The sequence below is a fragment of the Chelmon rostratus genome, chromosome 16 (genome assembly GCF_017976325.1).
Source record: "Chelmon rostratus isolate fCheRos1 chromosome 16, fCheRos1.pri, whole genome shotgun sequence".
NCBI classification, from domain to species: Eukaryota; Metazoa; Chordata; class Actinopteri; order Chaetodontiformes; family Chaetodontidae; genus Chelmon; species Chelmon rostratus.
Window position 1 is genome coordinate 15,161,639 of NC_055673.1, and position 18,096 is coordinate 15,179,734.

At 42.8% G+C, this 18,096-nt stretch overlaps 2 protein-coding genes across 2 annotated transcripts; one reads left to right on the forward strand and one right to left on the reverse strand.

Moving 5' to 3' along the window:
* Window positions 1-13,812: 13,812 nt before the first annotated feature.
* On the reverse strand, window positions 13,813-15,801 carry tfpi2 (tissue factor pathway inhibitor 2). Its single transcript, XM_041955780.1, has 5 exons — window positions 15,645-15,801; window positions 15,349-15,519; window positions 14,963-15,142; window positions 14,644-14,817; window positions 13,813-14,274 (listed from the first exon to the last, which is right to left on the reverse strand). Exons 1-5 carry the CDS (start codon window positions 15,715-15,717, stop codon window positions 14,192-14,194), a joined length of 681 nt encoding a protein of 226 aa, XP_041811714.1. The 5' UTR covers window positions 15,718-15,801; the 3' UTR covers window positions 13,813-14,191.
* Window positions 15,802-16,863: 1,062 nt separating this feature from the next.
* On the forward strand, window positions 16,864-17,816 carry gngt1 (guanine nucleotide binding protein (G protein), gamma transducing activity polypeptide 1). The gene is made up of 3 exons (XM_041955853.1): window positions 16,864-16,923; window positions 17,040-17,138; window positions 17,362-17,816. The coding sequence occupies exons 2-3, from the start codon at window positions 17,043-17,045 to the stop codon at window positions 17,485-17,487; spliced, it is 222 nt and encodes a 73-aa protein (XP_041811787.1). The 5' UTR covers window positions 16,864-16,923; window positions 17,040-17,042; the 3' UTR covers window positions 17,488-17,816.
* The last annotated feature ends 280 nt before the right edge of the window (window positions 17,817-18,096 follow it).

The following is an 18,096-nucleotide window of genomic DNA, read 5'->3' on the forward strand; positions in this document are numbered from 1 at the left end:
TCAGGACACCTGGCTGGTGCACAGCAGGGAAGATCGGAGGTGAGCGCAGACGGAAAGGCAGGGAGGAACAGGCTGATTTAATGGAGACTGAGGACATCATGAGAGGCTGAACCTTCTTTTCTGTTCCTCTAAAATAAAGGACCTCAAATTTTCAACCACGCTGACATTACACAGAAAAAAAGAAAACTTATTTTGACTATTAAAAGGATCTCATCCCACCATCTGTGTGAGTGACCCTGAATTATGCGCACACTGTCACCGCATCTCCCCTGGCGACAGAAGACTATCAGGGGTTGACACGTCGGCCCCCAGGAAGTGTTTTCCAACCACACACAGGAGGGAGAAGGTGAAAAGATTCAGAGTAAAGGGAGGAGGATGTAAGGAATAGAGAGACGGGCCAAAGACTGAGAATTGCAATTAACTGTGAAGGAGAAAGAGTGACAGGACAGAGCAGCAACAGAGGACTAGAATGACGAGAGGAGAAGACAGACAAGAGACAGACACAATGTGATCAAACAGGAGGACCGAGGGCCGGTGTGTCAGTCCAGCCTCTGATAGACTCAGGCTCAAAAAGAACAAAGAAATGAGACAGGACACGCAGGAGGTGAGGACACATGAGGCCGTGTGGGAGCGCACGAATGCTTGCACATGAAGCACACAGGAGAGGAGAGCAGATATGGTCATGGGTGAGAAGGAGATTACAAGCCAAGAGAAAGAGCTGCTGTGAATGGACAGAAAATACTACTGAGATAAAGAGAAAACAGTGTGCGTGCGTCCTGCTCCGCTGACGCTGAGTGTATGGACATTAGCATGCTAATTGGATCCTTTATGCAGACGTGTTTGTCCCATTTTCTGTCAAAGTCACTCAGCAGGACAGACATGGGTTTACATCTGCCTTATATAGGCTCTATCAGAGAATTTTAACTTCACCATGTACAGTATATTGACGCGGCACTCTGATCTCATCCAAAGGAGCTTGCAATGACACATGGCTGCTGTCGCACTCAGTGAAGGTGTCGAGTTGGATTAATAATCGTAATGTCTAGAGCAAATGAGTTTGCTCTCAGCATTAAACATTCAGCAGAGTAATTGTTCCGTGTTGTTCGCCAGGAGTCGCTTGTTAAAGGCTTTTTCTTAGCCTGGTGGAAATTTAGAAACCATTCTGGAGAATTGGATTTGCATTCAAAGCCCAATTTAGCGGCTTTAAGGAGGCTTTAATCAGTCCTTTGCATAGACTAACAGCTATTTAATAATGAGCTACATATACATTTAGAGCAGCTGTTACAAAGTTCTAATAACCGCAGCAAAAGTTTTTGTTAAACGTCTATAATGTGTTTTTTTAAGCTGAACTTGCAAGACGACCACAGTAGAAATAATAAAAAGGCGATGCACAGCTGCACGTTCCTTTGGCCCCGCTAACAAATCTTCATGATTTCAGACAGGGAGCGTCGGATCGATCTCGGCTGCGAGGGAGCACGTTTTGCTATTAGCTGTGCAGCTGTCACCTCTCCAGTAGCACTGCTGCAAATTGAATTCAGGTATTAGAGGAGGAGACGACATCACAGGCCAGAGGACAACGCCGTTTCTATAAAAATGGTAAACCAATAGAAAATGATCTGTCTGTGTCTTTGTCACCAACACACACACACACACACACACACACACACACACACACACACACACACACAGTTGTGTTTCCATCACTTTTGGGGACATTGCAGTTGCATTTTGTCCCCATACAGAAGGTGAGTGCCCATAATGTGAGTATGTGAACAGGTTTATGTCCCTGTGAGTAATACACATACACACCCACACACACACACACACACACACAGCGACTATCTGTTGTATAGACCTCGGTTTACTGAGCCATCAGCCATTCACTCGATTCTAGCACCACCTATTGATACTGCTGCTCACTGTATGAAGGGCTGTGGATGCAGGAGATGTGTCACTGCATAAAACACACAGCTCCATTTGTATTAAATGCTGAAATAAAGACCTTTTTGTCTCATTACATTCATGTGCATCTCTTTCCTAGAGTCTGCGGGGAGTTCGGTCACAAATCACATGCTGAGGTTAAAAAGCCTCTATTAAGCTGAAACCGCTCATCCAGCCACCTGCGCTTGGTAAACAACTTAACGGGGCAGAGATAACTGCAGCAGATGACTGCGAAATTGAATTTTACGACAGCAGATCTCCTTGTCTTCACAGAAAATCACGAACAAGAACATTTGCCTGAATAAAGTTCATACCTATCTGACTCATACGGCAAAGCTGAGAGCTAATAAAGATGGATGGAGATAACAGCGACAGTTGTGCTGCGCATATTGCAATGCTTAACTTCAATCACACCCTATAACCCGTCCAGCTTGCTCGGTAGTTTCGGCTCAGTCGACCTCTACTCTGTAAATGTCTTTATCATTGGACACAGACCCAGCCATGCGCTGCTGTGTGTCTATGGGAACATGAAATGAAGAAGTGAAGCCTGACCTCTGGCTCTGACAACACAGTCCTATTTATTATGTAATGGAAAAGGTTAAACCGCACCCCTGGATCCGTCTCAGCTTGATGTATTGCTTGCTAGCATGGGAGCTCTAAACCTCAATGTGTGACATTTCAGCGTTAGTCCAAATGATGCACGCTCTCAAGACATTCAGCCTGCCTTTGAGGCTTGCAAGGCAGCCGGCCTGAGTTCTACGGTCCATGTCATCCAAGTGGCGTGAGACAGCATGGCATTCAAAGGAGAGGACTCTGCTGCACCAGCCACTCTGGACCACAATCATGCTAATTCACATGATTCTCTCTAATTTGTTTCGCCAAGGGAGCGTTACGCAGCAAGCTGAGCATGGCTGTTAGACTTTAGGAAAAAGCTGATTGTTGTCGATTACGATGCTCAGACAGAGAAACTGAGTGACATTGCGGGTCATTGCATGTACCTATGAATAAAACATGGGGCATTAGCTTGATTAATATTGAGGACTAACAACGGGCAGTGCATAGTCTGCTGACCTTCCCTGAGTGATGGGTCTCAATTACATGACTGTGTGTGTGTGTGTGAGAGAGAGAGAGAGACAGTGAAAGAGACAGAAACTGTGTGTGCGTCTATGTGTCTTTATTTGTGCTGTGCCTAAATGCTGGTTTCCTAATGGCAATTACAGGAGTATTGTAGCCCAAGACCCCAGATAAGATACAAAAGCGCAGCGTAAGTGTGCCTCTGCCGGACTTCTTTTATTTGGGGCATAAAGCTTTAAAAGCTTTAGCTCAAACATTTGTTGGCTTTTGCTTTGCCCTCTTTTCATGCACACCTCTCTGCCTCTCAGGCCTCTCGCTCTTGTCCAAACGAGGAGCAAATTTGCTGCTTGCTCGCTCGGCCGCCTCTGACCAGCGCAACGGGCGGACAAAGACAGGCGGCGTGTGGGATGATGAATGACGAACTTATCCCTGAGACTCAGAAAGCTGCGAGACACGTTGCCACCCCAACTCACTGCAGGGTGCTGTACATATCTCAGCCTTCCTGTCTGCACGCATCTCTTCACTGCCGTCTTTCTCATCCCCTGCTGTTTGTCTCTCTCTGTCTTTGACAGCCTGACTGTCTGATGCTATTCTTGTCTCTGCCTGTACTGCACAGTATATGTATATCAGTGTTCTGAATGTGCAGGGAAGTTCCTCGCAGTCGTATCGCCTCTAATCAAACCCCAGATGACACAAGCCATTACTCCAAACACGGTTACGTAAACACAAAGGAATCCCCCAAAGAAGAATCCCAATTTAGCCGCAGGCATCTTCAAGCCAGGCAGCATTCTGCGATGATGTTGGCTTGTTTTGTTTCCGGCTTGTGGGCCGGCGGGTCCATGGAGGAATGCTTATTTTCCCTTTCTGTGAATTTGCTAATACAGTCAATGTGAGGGTGAATGCATGAGGGCGGTTTAAAGCAGTGTCAAAAATTCTCACGCGGGAGAGAAGAGTCCTGGTGGATTCGGCTCGTGAAACTATAACTCGTACAAAGTCAACAGTTCTTTCTGAGAGCAAAGCGAAAAGCAGCTTTAGTCGCACCCTCTGCACAGATGCTGTGCTCTGCAAGCGCGGCACTATGATTAATACAGCAAGCGGAGAAAGGCTGCATGCATTGACCTTTAATCTGTGTCTGCGCGTCTACGTTTGTGCTGCCTGATTGCTCATTTCATGTGTGTGTGTGTGTATCTCAGTGTGCGTTTGTGAGCGTGTAAAATGATATATATTGCTGCGAGCACAACAGATGCCTCTCTGCTTTTGTTCTGTTAATTTGTCCGAGGAGAAGCGGGAGCCTGTGTGGATGCAACGCTGTCAGGCGTGTGCGTGAGCGTGTACTGTGTGAGTCGTGAGCGTGTGCCCGTGTGACACACTCCTTCACATCTCCCTGGCTGCATAGAGGACACGTTCATGTGCGCAGTTTGAAAATCCCTCCATGAATTTGCATTGATTCATCAGGGTGGATCCAGTCTGCAGAAGTTCTTTATGGTATCCCAGAGCATTACATATTAAACAGCATTGCATTTCCCAGAATTCCTCCAGAAAAAAGCCCAAAAACAAGATTTGCAGTGTGTGTATAATGCATGCACCCATAACAATTTCAAAGCGAATTAGGACTCTTTCCATTCTTATAACCACATAAACAGAGCATCAACTGAACTGTACAGCAAGCCACGAGTATGAGTCACATTCTGCATTTACTGTATTTTTCCTTTGCTGAGAATAATCTTGAGCTAAGCTGGTGTTTAGATTTTAACATTCCTTCTACAAGCTATAGAATAATAATCCTTTTACCACATTAAATGAAAATCCAATTCACGGTCATCCCATGCAAAGACAGGCGGATTCTCCTTCAGCAAACCAAAAAAGAAAAAGAGAAAAAGAAAAAGAAAAGTGACATGAATTAAGGCAGACTGGGATTTAAAGTGGCTGACACGCTGCGAACATCACCCGGTTAGCGGACTCACATTCACACCTTTCCCAGCAGCGGCAGAGAGAAGTTAAGAGGAAGATCCCGAGTCGGTCACTTACTTCAGCAGATTTTTTTTAGAGAGCGTCCACAGAGAAGGAGAGAGATGCTGAGGAGGCGCAGAGCAGCCCGGCGCTGTCCGTCCTCGGAGCCTGACTCCCAGCGTCTGCGCTCCTATTTAACGTCGCGTCAATAAAAACAAAAAAAAAAGCTAACTTTTTTTTGTGCATCCACAGAGATAAAACCCGCAATAAAAAAAATCAATCAAACGCTGCTACTGCCGCGGCTTCGCCCAGGTGTGCGCCGCTTTACGAGCCGAGTTAATGGGCGGCGGTGCGCGGTGGAGGAGCGCCGGGCAGCGCGCCGGTCTGGAGCCGTTATGAGCGGTGACAGTTGACTGCCCGGTAATCCAGGAGCGTCCACAGCCTCCCGTTTACGCTGACGAGCGTGCGGCGGTGGAGCTCCTCCTCGCCTTGTCTCTGTCTTTGTGTTATGGACACACACACACACACACATACGCACGGACGCGCACACACACACAGCGAGCGGAGGACAGCATCTCCACCGCGTGCGTGCGCTCGGTTTGGACAAATACGGTATTTGGTATTAAAACAAACACCATAATGAAGAAATTAGAGTAATGTGATACAGCTCAGTTTGTTGATGGCTTTTTGACGATATATGGGAGCGTTTTTTTTTTCATCTCCTGTCACATCATTGCATCTAAAATTCATTTCAAACATAGATAGATAGATAGATAGATAGATAGATAGATAGATAGATAGATAGATAGATAGATAGATAGATATCACTAATACATTCAAGATACGCCAAAGGATCTGTGACAAATCACATAATACATGGTTATTAAATTGATATTAAATTGATTATCTTATTACGAGGCTTATCAAATGCCGCCTTCACACTTTACAGTCCAACAGTCACTCAGTTATTCGTGATAAACACAGAATTTGTAAGTTGCCTACTTGAGGGGGTGTTTGCAGTTATGTCCACAGGTAATCTTAAAGACCCCCTCATGACATGTGTTGAAGTATATGAAAATACACCTTGAAGATTAAGTCTGATGCAGTTTTTTTTTCTCTCTCTCTAAAAAGTTCAATTACCTCATTCAAAATTCTTAGAATTACATCTATTCCCTCATGGACAAAATACAAAATCTACACTGCACTCAGATATTTTCAGAGATGTCTCCTATTTCACTGCAGAGGCCAGTCTTCACTTGTATAAGCTTCATTATGGATCATGACTGGCGTCCAGTTGGGATGTCACACCCTCATGTTTGCAAGTCACATGTCTGAAACTTAGATTTTAAGGTTTCTTGTGTGGTTTTAGACCATTAGGAGCATTACGGATCCGTTTTTCCATCAGTGGGTCCCAGTTTACTTGTGAGACTAACAGGCAGGCATGCGAGCATGTCAGATTATCAGTGATCAACAGGTGGCAATAACATGCAAAGATGTGCTGCAATGCACCAACAAAGGCTGTGAAGAAGAAGACTGCAAGCAAGTCAAGCAAATGTAGAAATGCAGCAACTAAAATACTTCAATCTGCTTCATGAGGAAGGATAAACACTCCACTCCGATTGGTGAGTAACACTGAATGTAAACATAACGTGTTTGTTTAAAAGAAAATCGCAGAGGACATCTTTAGGCCTGCTGGTGTCAAACTCTGCACAGAGGCCTACATCAGTCCTCACAGTGGCAGTCAAACATTCAAGTGAAGGAACAATGAGGTAAACAATGAGGGGCACCTCAAAGCCAGACCTCAACCAAAGAGTAACCCTAAACAAGATGGAGAATATCTAAGATCTGCTGTTGTTCATGATTTCGTAAATGTTGTGGCAATAATCATCCTCACTGTGTGGGCACCATTGTTTGTGATCATTCGCATCAGCATGGGAATTAAACGCCCTGTTTATTTATTCTATAAAGCCGCAGAGCAAGTTGATTTCCACCGTACAACCGATGAGCTGTTGGCAGACGCTGTCCAAAATCCAATTATCATCCTGACAGAGTTGTCCTGCAAATTTAAGACAATCCAGTCTATTTTGTCTTGAAGTAAGGGATATTATTATTGATCTGCCTTTTTTCTTTATCTTTTTAAGAGGTATTGTTGTTTGATGAGACAAATACAAATAAAAGACCACTGAGAGAATAAAGCACTTGCATATTGCAAGAGCTTTATTCTTGTGGATAATTTCCTTATTAGAGGCCTAATGTGATGCCTGCTAGTCAGACTTGCCATTTAGATGGCTGATGGTGTATAAAACAGAGAACATCTGTGGATGCGACACCTCAGGGACTAACCTGCTTAAAAAACAGCATTCCTCACTGTTGTTATTGTCTCCCACAACTTTCACTATACACTTAATTACGCCACAATCAGCTGTTTGTAAATCATAAATTTAACGTTCATCTCCTTCCATCTCCCGCCCGTGCACACACAAACACACAGAGTCAGCGTTGGACATGTAGCTGCATATTTATAGCACATTATAAGAGTGAAAAGACATGATGAGGCTGTCATCTCTAAAGCTGGGAGATCTGCAAACAAGCAGGGCCGCCTTCAAACCTGCAGAAGAGACACAGCATCTCACCCGCGAGAGGGAGAGGAGTCAGCAAACACAATCTGCTCGGAGGTGTCAGCCATCTTCCAAAGCTGGAAACTGCGTCGCCCTCGTCGGCTGCAGGTGACACGCACATCTGCACACATTCGTTAATTAGATTAACCCTGGGTTACACGATGGGACAAAGAACGTGAAAAGAGGATCAATTCGTGTTTTGGTTGTCAGTGACAGATTTGTCTCTTTAGAGGATTTCCACCTCTTTCTTCCACGATCCACACCTGAGTGAAGCTCATTCTGAACATGCAACACCACCATCACACCACGAATCCCTCCTGGCAGAACCTCCACTTCTGTTGGTCACATTTGAAGTTGTTCTGCAGATGGTATTGTGGTCAGAGGACACTTCCCTGAAAAAGCTAACCCTCTTCACAGAATCCCCTCATTATGGTCAGTTGTGGCGGTGATGGAAGGTGGCGGATGAATGAGGAAAACGGAGCTGGAGGGGCGCCTGCTTTGTGGGGCATGCAGCGATGCGAGTCTGGAAGATAATGATGCCGGAGAAAAGGCCGTGTGAGTCACCGTTTGAATTTAATAAGATGTCACTTCATCGCATTCTGGCATGGAGGGATGTGATTTCGTTTTTTGGAGATACAGAAATCCTCAGAAAACAGACGAAGCTGGAACGATTGATAGCTCTGAAGGTTAAAGATTGTGGTGCTCTTCTGCTAATTGTGCCCAGTAGAGGAGAGCTCAGAAGCATGTTGGATATGGATCATATCTTTTCAGCTGGGACTGCTGAATATCCAATCAGAAGCTGAGCCGAGTCTAAACTAAAAACATTAGTCATGTTTCTAGCAATGTGTTGCATTAGAAAAGGTTCAAAAAAACGTCCCAAATTTTTACAAAGAAAGGAAAAACTTTTCACGCTCACTTGTGGTGGTTTTTGCCTTCTTCTGCAATGTTGAGAATCGGCTCCACCTGCTGCTTATCTCAATGAACCAAATCCAAACCAAACCAATAATAGCATAGTGGCAGCGGCAAGCGTTCATTTGCTTTCTCTTTGACGATTTTCTCATAATTTGGTTAAAAACTTGCGAGCCGCTTGGATGGAAACCCAGCTATTGCGTATTTTCATTGATTTTGTGCGAACACGTGCAACCCTTAGACGTCTCAGCAGGAAATAACTTGAATGGAAGAAATCACTTTTTAAAGTTCAACTGACAGACTTTGCCTGTGATATTTCATTCACAGATGTCTGATTTTAATGTAGGCTTCCAACTGGGGATCCTCTATCCCCGTAAAATCACCATGGCTGCCGTCTCCTTCAGGTTTCTATGAAGCATCTCCATGATTTGTCTCTTGATGACATAATCATTTTAGTCTCTCTCTGCTGTTCAGCTTCAGGAAAGAACAAGCTGTATAATATTGTGGAAACAACATTCATGAATTTAATTTCAGGGTTTAATTTTCAGGGTAAACCTAACAATCTATCAAAAGGCTACCATTATGTGAAGATGGTCACTCGTAACGACACACCCAGATAATAATCACCCAGCTCGAGCCTTCAGCCATCATTAAATAAGCTCTTTTTTTTTTGGTTTTGCAGTTTTCAGCACGAAAACAAGCTGTACTCTACCTGCCCAGCATCAAACAACACACAGACAAAGTTAGTGGAGCATGTAGCTGCTAAAGCGCTACATATTTCCCTCAGGAGCCGACAAAAGAGACAAAAAACAGAAATAAGAGAAGTGTGAATATTGTAATTGCATTCAGCAGATGGACACATTTCCAGATGAGTGGCTAATAATGATTGCTCCATATCTGCCGCAACTGTTTCCTAACTTGTTTCGCCATTGCAGCTTGAGATTTTCCGCTGTCCCTGAGTGGCCAAAGAATCAGCCAATGCAGGTTTGAGAGGGTGACGCTGTCAGCACACTCTGGATTATGCTGTTTCACATCCTAACATTCACGTTTTGTTTCAGGGTTTTTGTATGGATCCGGATGTGACACCAGTCAGAGTTACAACACTGTGCTTTGGAAAATACCCAAGTTATTGGCTAACTCTGGTTTTTGGACAGAATGTACATAAGGGATGATCACAGCAACCAGTTACTCTTTCAACATACACATTGACATGTGAGTATCGTATTATGTTGGATATGAAAAAAATATTAACTTAATCTAACTCAATATCACCTTCCCATAACTTAACACTAACTTAATCCAGTTTCATTTGCAGCAGGTATCACAAAAGACAGATTGCTGCTCATCTCCAGTGTGCATACAACCTGCTGATCCAGGGACTTTTCAGCTCTTTGTGTTCAGCCTTCTCATAGGGAGCATGTGGTTGACCAGCTTTCCCAAATGTAATATATATTAAAATTATTATCATTAAGCAGCAAATTCAATTGCGCAAATGTGTTTAGCTGCTGAGTCTGCAGAGAGCTGCCGAACAGGAGCTCGATATAAAGTCCTCCAACCTCTGGGAAGCTGGTAATTGAAGGGCACGGGCGGATAAGAAGAGGAAAAAGCTCCGGCTCACATTGAAATCTTTATTTTGATCTATTTTATTTTACAACCCTGCCAGAAGAAGAAGAAGGAAAAAAAAAAACCATCCTCTGGCTTAGGGGGAAAAAATAGGCATCTGTGTTGGTTCGTTCTGCTCAAATCGTTTTTAATCTTCCCAACCTTGATGAAAAGGGATTCTGTCACATTTGCAGGAGGGTGAAAGCAGTAGATTTATTTACAGCTATGAGTCATCTGCTGTGAAAGAGATGCTATTCTCACACAACAAAAGCACAGCATGATTGTTACAGTACGGACTGTGGCCACTGGGTAGGATTCGGCCAGTATTTTGTTCATTTCTAATTCTTACACAAGTTAGAACCTCTCTTAATTACCAAAACAAGTCTGTCACAGAAATCAGTATTGACCTCTAAAATTAATTACTGCCTCACTATCAGAGCCAAGGCAGGCTGACATTACACAAGCACCTGACTTTTAGCAAACCTCTGCATGCACATGCACAGGTGCCACACACACTGATAAATGAATCTCCTCCAGTTGGCATTTCTCTGGGAATCAATCGGTAATCTGCAACGGCCTCCAAAACGACTCAGCAGCAGACGTATAAAGTTCTCCGATTTGTTTAATTACGTAGCAGCTACATGTGTTTGGCAGCCAGTGAAGAACAGGCCAGAGACCCACCTCCAGACACATCAATCTTAGGTGTGTGAGGTGTGAGGGAGGAGGGGGTGTGTGTGTGTGTGACACTTTACCCAACAGAGGGTGGTGGATGTCGGGGGAAAGTGTGATGCCATGTCGTGGCAGGGAAGCCTCCTGACATGTTTGGTCTACAGTTTAAACAGACCAAACTCTGACAGCCCAGAAATGATGTGTCTTAAAATACTTCAGTTTACATGCAGTGTGTTACTCCTGTGGCCAGAGAGTCCGTCAGCAGGTTTGGTACTTCCTTAGTGTGAAAAAAAAAACAACACTTTTTATGCTGTGCACGGTTTGCAAGATAAATTTAATGATCAATAAGTAATCCACAAGAAAGTTGAACAGAAGAACATATTTCTGCATCACAAAACTATTGCAGCTTTCTTTTCAGAATTTGCTGTAATATTTGTGCAACCTGTCACATATATTAAAGGTAACAAACCCCTGATTTAATGGACTTATAGATCATAGAGAGAAAATTAACAGCCAGTGATGTTTGTTATATAAGCGTTCACTAGCAGTAACAAAGTTAACTATCAATCTATAGGCAAGGCTGGTTTGTGTGATGATAATATCACAAATAGCTATAATGGCTTTCCTGTTTCTGGCTTTGGAGACGCTAGCACATTGGACAAGACTGATTTGTCTGAAGCAAAAACAATATTGATTTAGAATATAATTTTCTACCGAGGAGCTGCGTCTTTTAAATATCCAGTTAATGTCTGCACTTCTACAAATGACAAATAAATTACATAAATTAGTTTATGTGCAAAAAATGAGAGAGAAAGAAACTTGTGGCTGGATCTCCACTCAGTGGTTTTTATACTCTCTACTGCCAAAGCGCTATGAAAGCAGGGCCCATTTCAGCAAGCAAGGTCCACCTACAGAAACATATGGTAGTGGAATAAGTGCCGCTGAGTCAGCACCTGAGCTGCGTGGTGTGGGTTGCTCCAATATTCTGAAACATTTAGTCTCTACAAGTGGCTGCAAAATCTGTTGTGTCTGCAGTTCATTAGTTGAATTCAAGGAGTCAGAAAAGTGGCTAATTGGTTTCCAGATTTTTCATTAGATAACAGTTTTTTATTAAGAAGAGTATATTTGCATACATTTGTATCCCAAAATACAAATGTCCAGAGTTGTTTTGTTTTTGGTTGTTGTTAGATATGTGAATCTGCCACCAGGGGGCGTCTAAGACACTCCCCTCCACCTACAGCTACAGTACTTTGAGGCATTTCTAATTTGTTAAATGAGCATACTCCATGTCTAACAACTTGTATCTAGTGTTTTCAGAAACAGAACACAGACGTCATACGTGTCCTGCTTTAAAATCAGCATTTTCATTTCATGACATCTTTTAAAACCACAAATACAAAACAAGATTACTGTCTGACAAATGGTCAAAGGTAGCATCCTACATCGGATTAATCACATTTTAAACGAGAGGCATGTTTCAACGTAAACATCCATTAATCACCATTGAGAATGAGGGGTAAAATTGCTCTGCCTAATGTACTGCAGCTAATGAAATAACCAGAGTAGGATCAATTCATCTCAAGCCCTCTGAACTACACCAGATCGTTTGCAGTCAGTATTATATCACCACCCATTAATGGTCCAATACGGAGCTCAGTTATAATTAAAAGTTAACCACTGCGTCCATTTGGACCATCTCAAGCATTTGTCACGTCTTTCAGTGACTGAAATAGGCTGCAAGAATTTGTTGCTACAAGGTGTAATTGAGCTGAAAACAAAACATCTGTTATCATAATGGTCAGTTTTAGTATCATCTGGAACTGAAGAAGAGAGAACATCTTGCACCTCATCAAAGAATGCTCATCTTCATCGTGCTTAATTTTCACCAAGTGGCTATCAGCTTTCTATACTATTAAAATACACTATTATTTGTATTTTTATTGATTAAAAACTGCATCTAGAGAAGAAAAGCTCACGTCAAAGAGCAGGAAGTCAACAGAAGCTGATCATCAGTTCGCCCAAAACCACTATTAGTAATGATTTCAAAATCATGTGGCTTTTTAGAAGCTGAGTACAGACTGTTAGGATGACATCCTCTCTCATATTGCTATCGGGTAGATGATTTAGCTTTGGTTCTTAATAGCAAAGGGCCCAGCCAGATGTATTACCTTTTATTGCTATTTATAGCCCAGCCGGATTTGGTGAGCAATTTCCTTTGATATCTTCCATAAATATTTATTGTCTGAAAAATCACACAGCGCTTCAACTATTCTAAGAGATGGGACCAAGCAAAGATTTATGACAGTCAGAAAAAGTATATTCTGGAAATGCAGTATACTTTCAATTAATAGCCTCTTTCCCTTCATTGGGTTACAGCGCTATTTTATTTCTCCTATGGTACATAAAGTATATCATCTGGGAAAAAAAAGTATTGAGTGAAACAAAATAGAAAATCCTATTCAATAATTGAGCTTGGGAGAAAATATGTGTGTGCATTCATTATCCTACCATGCTGTGTGCATGGATGCACTCCACTTTGTGCTTCTAATTGTGTGCATTTCACTATAATCACATTATAATTGCTGAAAACATTGTTGGAAGCTCGCGGTTCACATTCTGCAAACCTGCAGCTTCCTCTCCTCTGAACACATGCAGAATGTAATGAACCTGCCACAGTGGCGTTTGCTGCTCCATGATTGCTTCCTTCCTGATTCAAGGCTGTGCTGAGGCGACCAAGATAGGCTTGAGTGCCTTGCGAAGTATTAACAGATAAGGAGGGAAGACAGCAGCATTAGTAAGGAATAGAAGAGGCCTAGAGATAAAGTGAAAGTGCTGGAAAGAAAGTGAAGAAGCCAGCCAAGCCTGGTTGGCCTGCGGGGAGGGCTGCAGTGTTGTTGTGCTTCAGTAAAAGTAATAAAGATACTCTGCAAGGTTACATGCATGCACCTCAGTGGTTAAGAAGTTGCAATCAACACATTTTGAGTTAGTTAATAATTCAGATAACACATAATATAGCTATTTGCTGACAACAGCAGCATAAAAGTACAAAACAATGACACAATGCTTCATGAAATCGGTATATTTTATCAAAAATTGCGCTTATAAAACAGTTAAGCATGTCAAAACCTTCATTATTATAATGTAATACTTATAAAAAAAACATTCATTACAAACATACAATACCAAAAATCACAATCAGGAACATTAGTGCAGCAGTAACAAACTCCATCAACAGCTTACAGTGAAATCACATTTGAAAGTACACATAAAGAATTTCATACAAATACAGTGAAAAGATGCATATGTGCCTCTAACTCTTCCAGTAACAACAAAGAAGACCTGGTGAACATTCTGGCATAAACAAAGTCAGTTTATTACAGGTTGGCTTCCATGAAAGAACTTGTCCAAGTCTGCCATGTGTCAGACGTCTACGCCTGCAAGAAAGTGATGTGATTATTTCTATTCCGTCTCATGCGACGACCTTTTCCTTGACTTGTGCTCTTTTTCCCTCCTGGAACAAAAAAAAAGTGTAAAACAGCTGATTAGTATGATAACCTGTCATTCTAATGCTTGCTGACTTTCTATTATTAAGCAAATAAAACTTTCTAAAATCAGATTTGCTGCTGTACATAAACAGTTTGAAGGACATCAACCCCTGAGTGTATGCTAATTGTTCCTGCAGATGCAAAGATGTTTTTATGCATTATTTTGGTCCCTAATTCCCCTCTGACTTCCTGAATTATCTCTCTATTCAAACAACGAGTGGCTCTAACAGGCACTCCAAATCTAAGCCATCATTGAATTGAGGAGTCTGCAAATTCTCCTTGAATGATCATCTTCAATGATAGACTTTGTTGTGGGCATTCCCCCAGTCACACACCTTTAACACACACGTCCATGCAGCTCTGCCTCGACACGAAGTTGTTGCTGCTCCCCCCACAGCCCGAGTAGACGAACTCCTCGCACATCTTGGTGGCTGAGTTGTAGTAATACCGAGGAATGGACGCTGAGCACTTCCCCTTGTCCAGAGGGTCCAGGCAGAGCACAGGGACAGCTGTAAAAGAAGATAAAAAGCACAATGAGCATTCTGTCTCAGCAGCACACCTGTACTGCACCTGAAATGCTTCCTTCTCTCTTTACAAAGTAACTGCAGAGACACCAGTCAGATTCAGGTTTACAATAAATACACTTAGGCTCACTTTTTTTTGGGCTGCAGTACTCTGTGCATGAGGTGAGGTCCTGGAAGCGATTGGAGTTGCCCTGGCAGCCACCGTAATAAAAGGGCTCACACTGCATGGTGGTCATGTTGAAGAAGTAGCGGTGAAACAGGCCGCGGCAGGGTCCCTCCTCTTTGGGAAACCTACAGATTTGGGGAATCTCTGAGGGGAGGAGTGACAAGATTTGAGGCTGGGATTAGAGCAAGACTCCAAAGTGATTGTGTACCTTGTGCACAAAACAGACAAACCTTAACAAGTCTAGAATCAAATATTCATGCATACTTTTCTAAGGCTGCATTCAGCCACTTTCAGAGGTGGACAAGGTCACCATCAGGTAAGTGTATGCGTGTATCAGCCTGAGAACTTACTTGGGATTCTGAAACATGTTTTCTGGCACTCCTGATAACTCTTGAAGTTGTTGGCATTTCCCTGGCAGCCCCCATAGTAGAAAATCTCGCACTTTTGGGTGATCGTGTTGTAGTAATAGCGCTCAATTTCAGCCCTGCAGGGTCCCTCGTCCACTTGCAGGAGACAGGCGCCTGAAAGCAGCACAGACACCGTTACAGAAGCACGAAAACGCCGCAGAGAAACGCGGAAATGAAGCTTGAAATGCTCCACGCATACACGCTGAACAGATCTCTGGTGCAACCAGGTCTCATCTTACCTTTAGGCGACAACGCCAGCACGTTGTAAACCGAGAAAAAGAGCGTAAACAGCGCGAATGTGCAGAACTCCATAGTGAAACTTTTTGCTCCAAAGTCTTTTCCGCTTTGCCGACCATCCCAGCCTCATCCACTTTTATAGCTCACTGAGTGTTTCCCAGAGGGAAATTTAGGGGCGGGGATGAAGTGACTCATTTTCATACTTCAGTGCAACGATTTCGTAGCGGTGATGAATTCATTAATGACATCAGAGGGTCGCTTTTACGTTGTAGTATTTGCGTAAAGCACTGTTAATGCAGTGACTAAGGGACATATTCACCCCAACTAAAACAACCAGAGAGAAAGTTAAATTCCCTCTGCTGTGGGTCAGACAACCAGCTGCTGTCGCTGGCCGCTGAGGATGAGGACGGTGATGATGAGGATGATGATGTGCATTGAGCCGGTGACCCCAAAGCATCCCGGTAATTTTTCCACACAGCATGAATGGTGCCGTCTCTGAGGGGCAGACACTCTTGTGAAACATTTATAGATCTTATTACTGATCCATCCTGCCAAGTTCCCATCACACACCCGGCTGACTGGATCTGGATCCCTTCCCACACACACACGCACGCACGCGCAGGCACACACACACAGACTTTTAGTGTTATCTTTTGTTTTGCTTAACGACTGCTGCAGCCTCCAGCATTCTTTCCCTCCAATAATATCCTGCCCCACTAAAGACTGACAATCCTTGGACTTGAAAGCAGCATTATCTGAAAACATGAGTGGAAATGCACAATAAAATACAAGTTTTCTGGCTGCATAATTCTACCGCTCTGGTTTGTTCCATCTGTTACTAAGGATGTTGGAAAACTGCCGTGCAGTCATGTTTAGAACAATGATGTGTCTCCATCTTGACAGGTGGAGGCTAAATACAGATTAGCCGTCTTATCAAAGTGACCTGATACATGAGGCACCACCCCTTCACCCATTTCTGAATGTGAGAAAAAAAACAGAGTAAAAATCACGTGAATCCAAATTTAATCTGCAATATACAGTAAATACAGCTGCTTGTTTTAGATATAATTCAAAAGGACATGGACAGACACCTGTGTGATTCACCATCCTGTCTGACAGCATTCTTCAGATACTGGTGTGATCATACAGCCGGGCCTTGTTTTAATCAGATTAGCGGATTAGGATTGTTTACGCAGATCACTTTATAACCCAGATTGAGGGGGACGAGAGGGATTCTTCAGTGGGACTTTGGGGGTGAAGGACTGCTCCCTGTAAGCATTCGTAAGTATATTTCTTTTCTTTCAAACCAGTTTTGTGAAGTGAGAGTTGGAATCCTTTAATCCATTAGGAAGAGCATTTTGCAGAACATCCTGAATGTTTCCTCTCTTTTTTGACAGAGGATGCCGGTCATAAATGTAGACGACCTGACGGACAAGGACAAGGCTGTAATGGAAGTAAACCAACTCAAGATTGAAGTGAAACTTGAGAGGTGGTTGGTAAGTTGTTTTCAGCTCTGAGGTGATGAATATGTCAGCACCTTTGTAGTTTTTAAATATATTAGGGCATAAATTAGTCTTTCAGACCTAATCTGACAAGCAATTTGTCAACCGGTTTTAAAGTAATTGTAGAGAGTGCAATTAATTCTATCAGAACTGCATTTAAAACTGAAATTAATTGCTGGAAAAGACTGTCTCAATGCCTTTTGCCTGATCACTTTAGACATCTAAATGCTGTGAGGAAATCAAGGACTACATTCAGGCTGGAGTGGAGGAGGACATCCTTGTCAAAGGCATTCCAGAGGACAAGAACCCCTTCAAGGAGAAAGGTGGCTGTGTCATCTGCTAGACTGGACCCGAGGAGCTTTTCACATCTCAGATTAGCATCCAAGGACATTCTCCCTCCCCTCATTAAACAGATTTGCAGACAGAGAAGACTAGAAGGACGCATGAAAGAAAGAATTTACAAAACTTCCAGTGTAAATGATTCCCCATCTTCTCGTCAGATTTGTAGCCATACAATTTTATTCTTTCAAAGATGCAATAAATATGAGTTGTATTTGGCAGGGGTTTTATTATGCTTCTCTCCCATGTGGTGTACATAGTCTGAGCAAGTGGACCCATGTGTTGTTTCATACACAGAAGCAACTGTCATTAAATGTGCTTGTTTATAACTCAGCCGGTGTCCATCATTCACTGTGGGAAGGTTTCATGACAGGGTGGAGAAACAGATACATCTACATAACTCAGTTTGCATACATTTGAGGTTTCCCCAGATTTTACTCATGAATTTTATGATATCATGAACATTTTGTAGCACATACCATGATAAAGACTTAAGGACCAAAGTGTGTTTGCAAGTCTCAGCAATTTTTCTGCTTTTTAAATATATTGTTTTAGATTTATATTTTATGTATTTTTCCAGGAAAAATACAGAAAAGAACAGAAGAAATAAAAG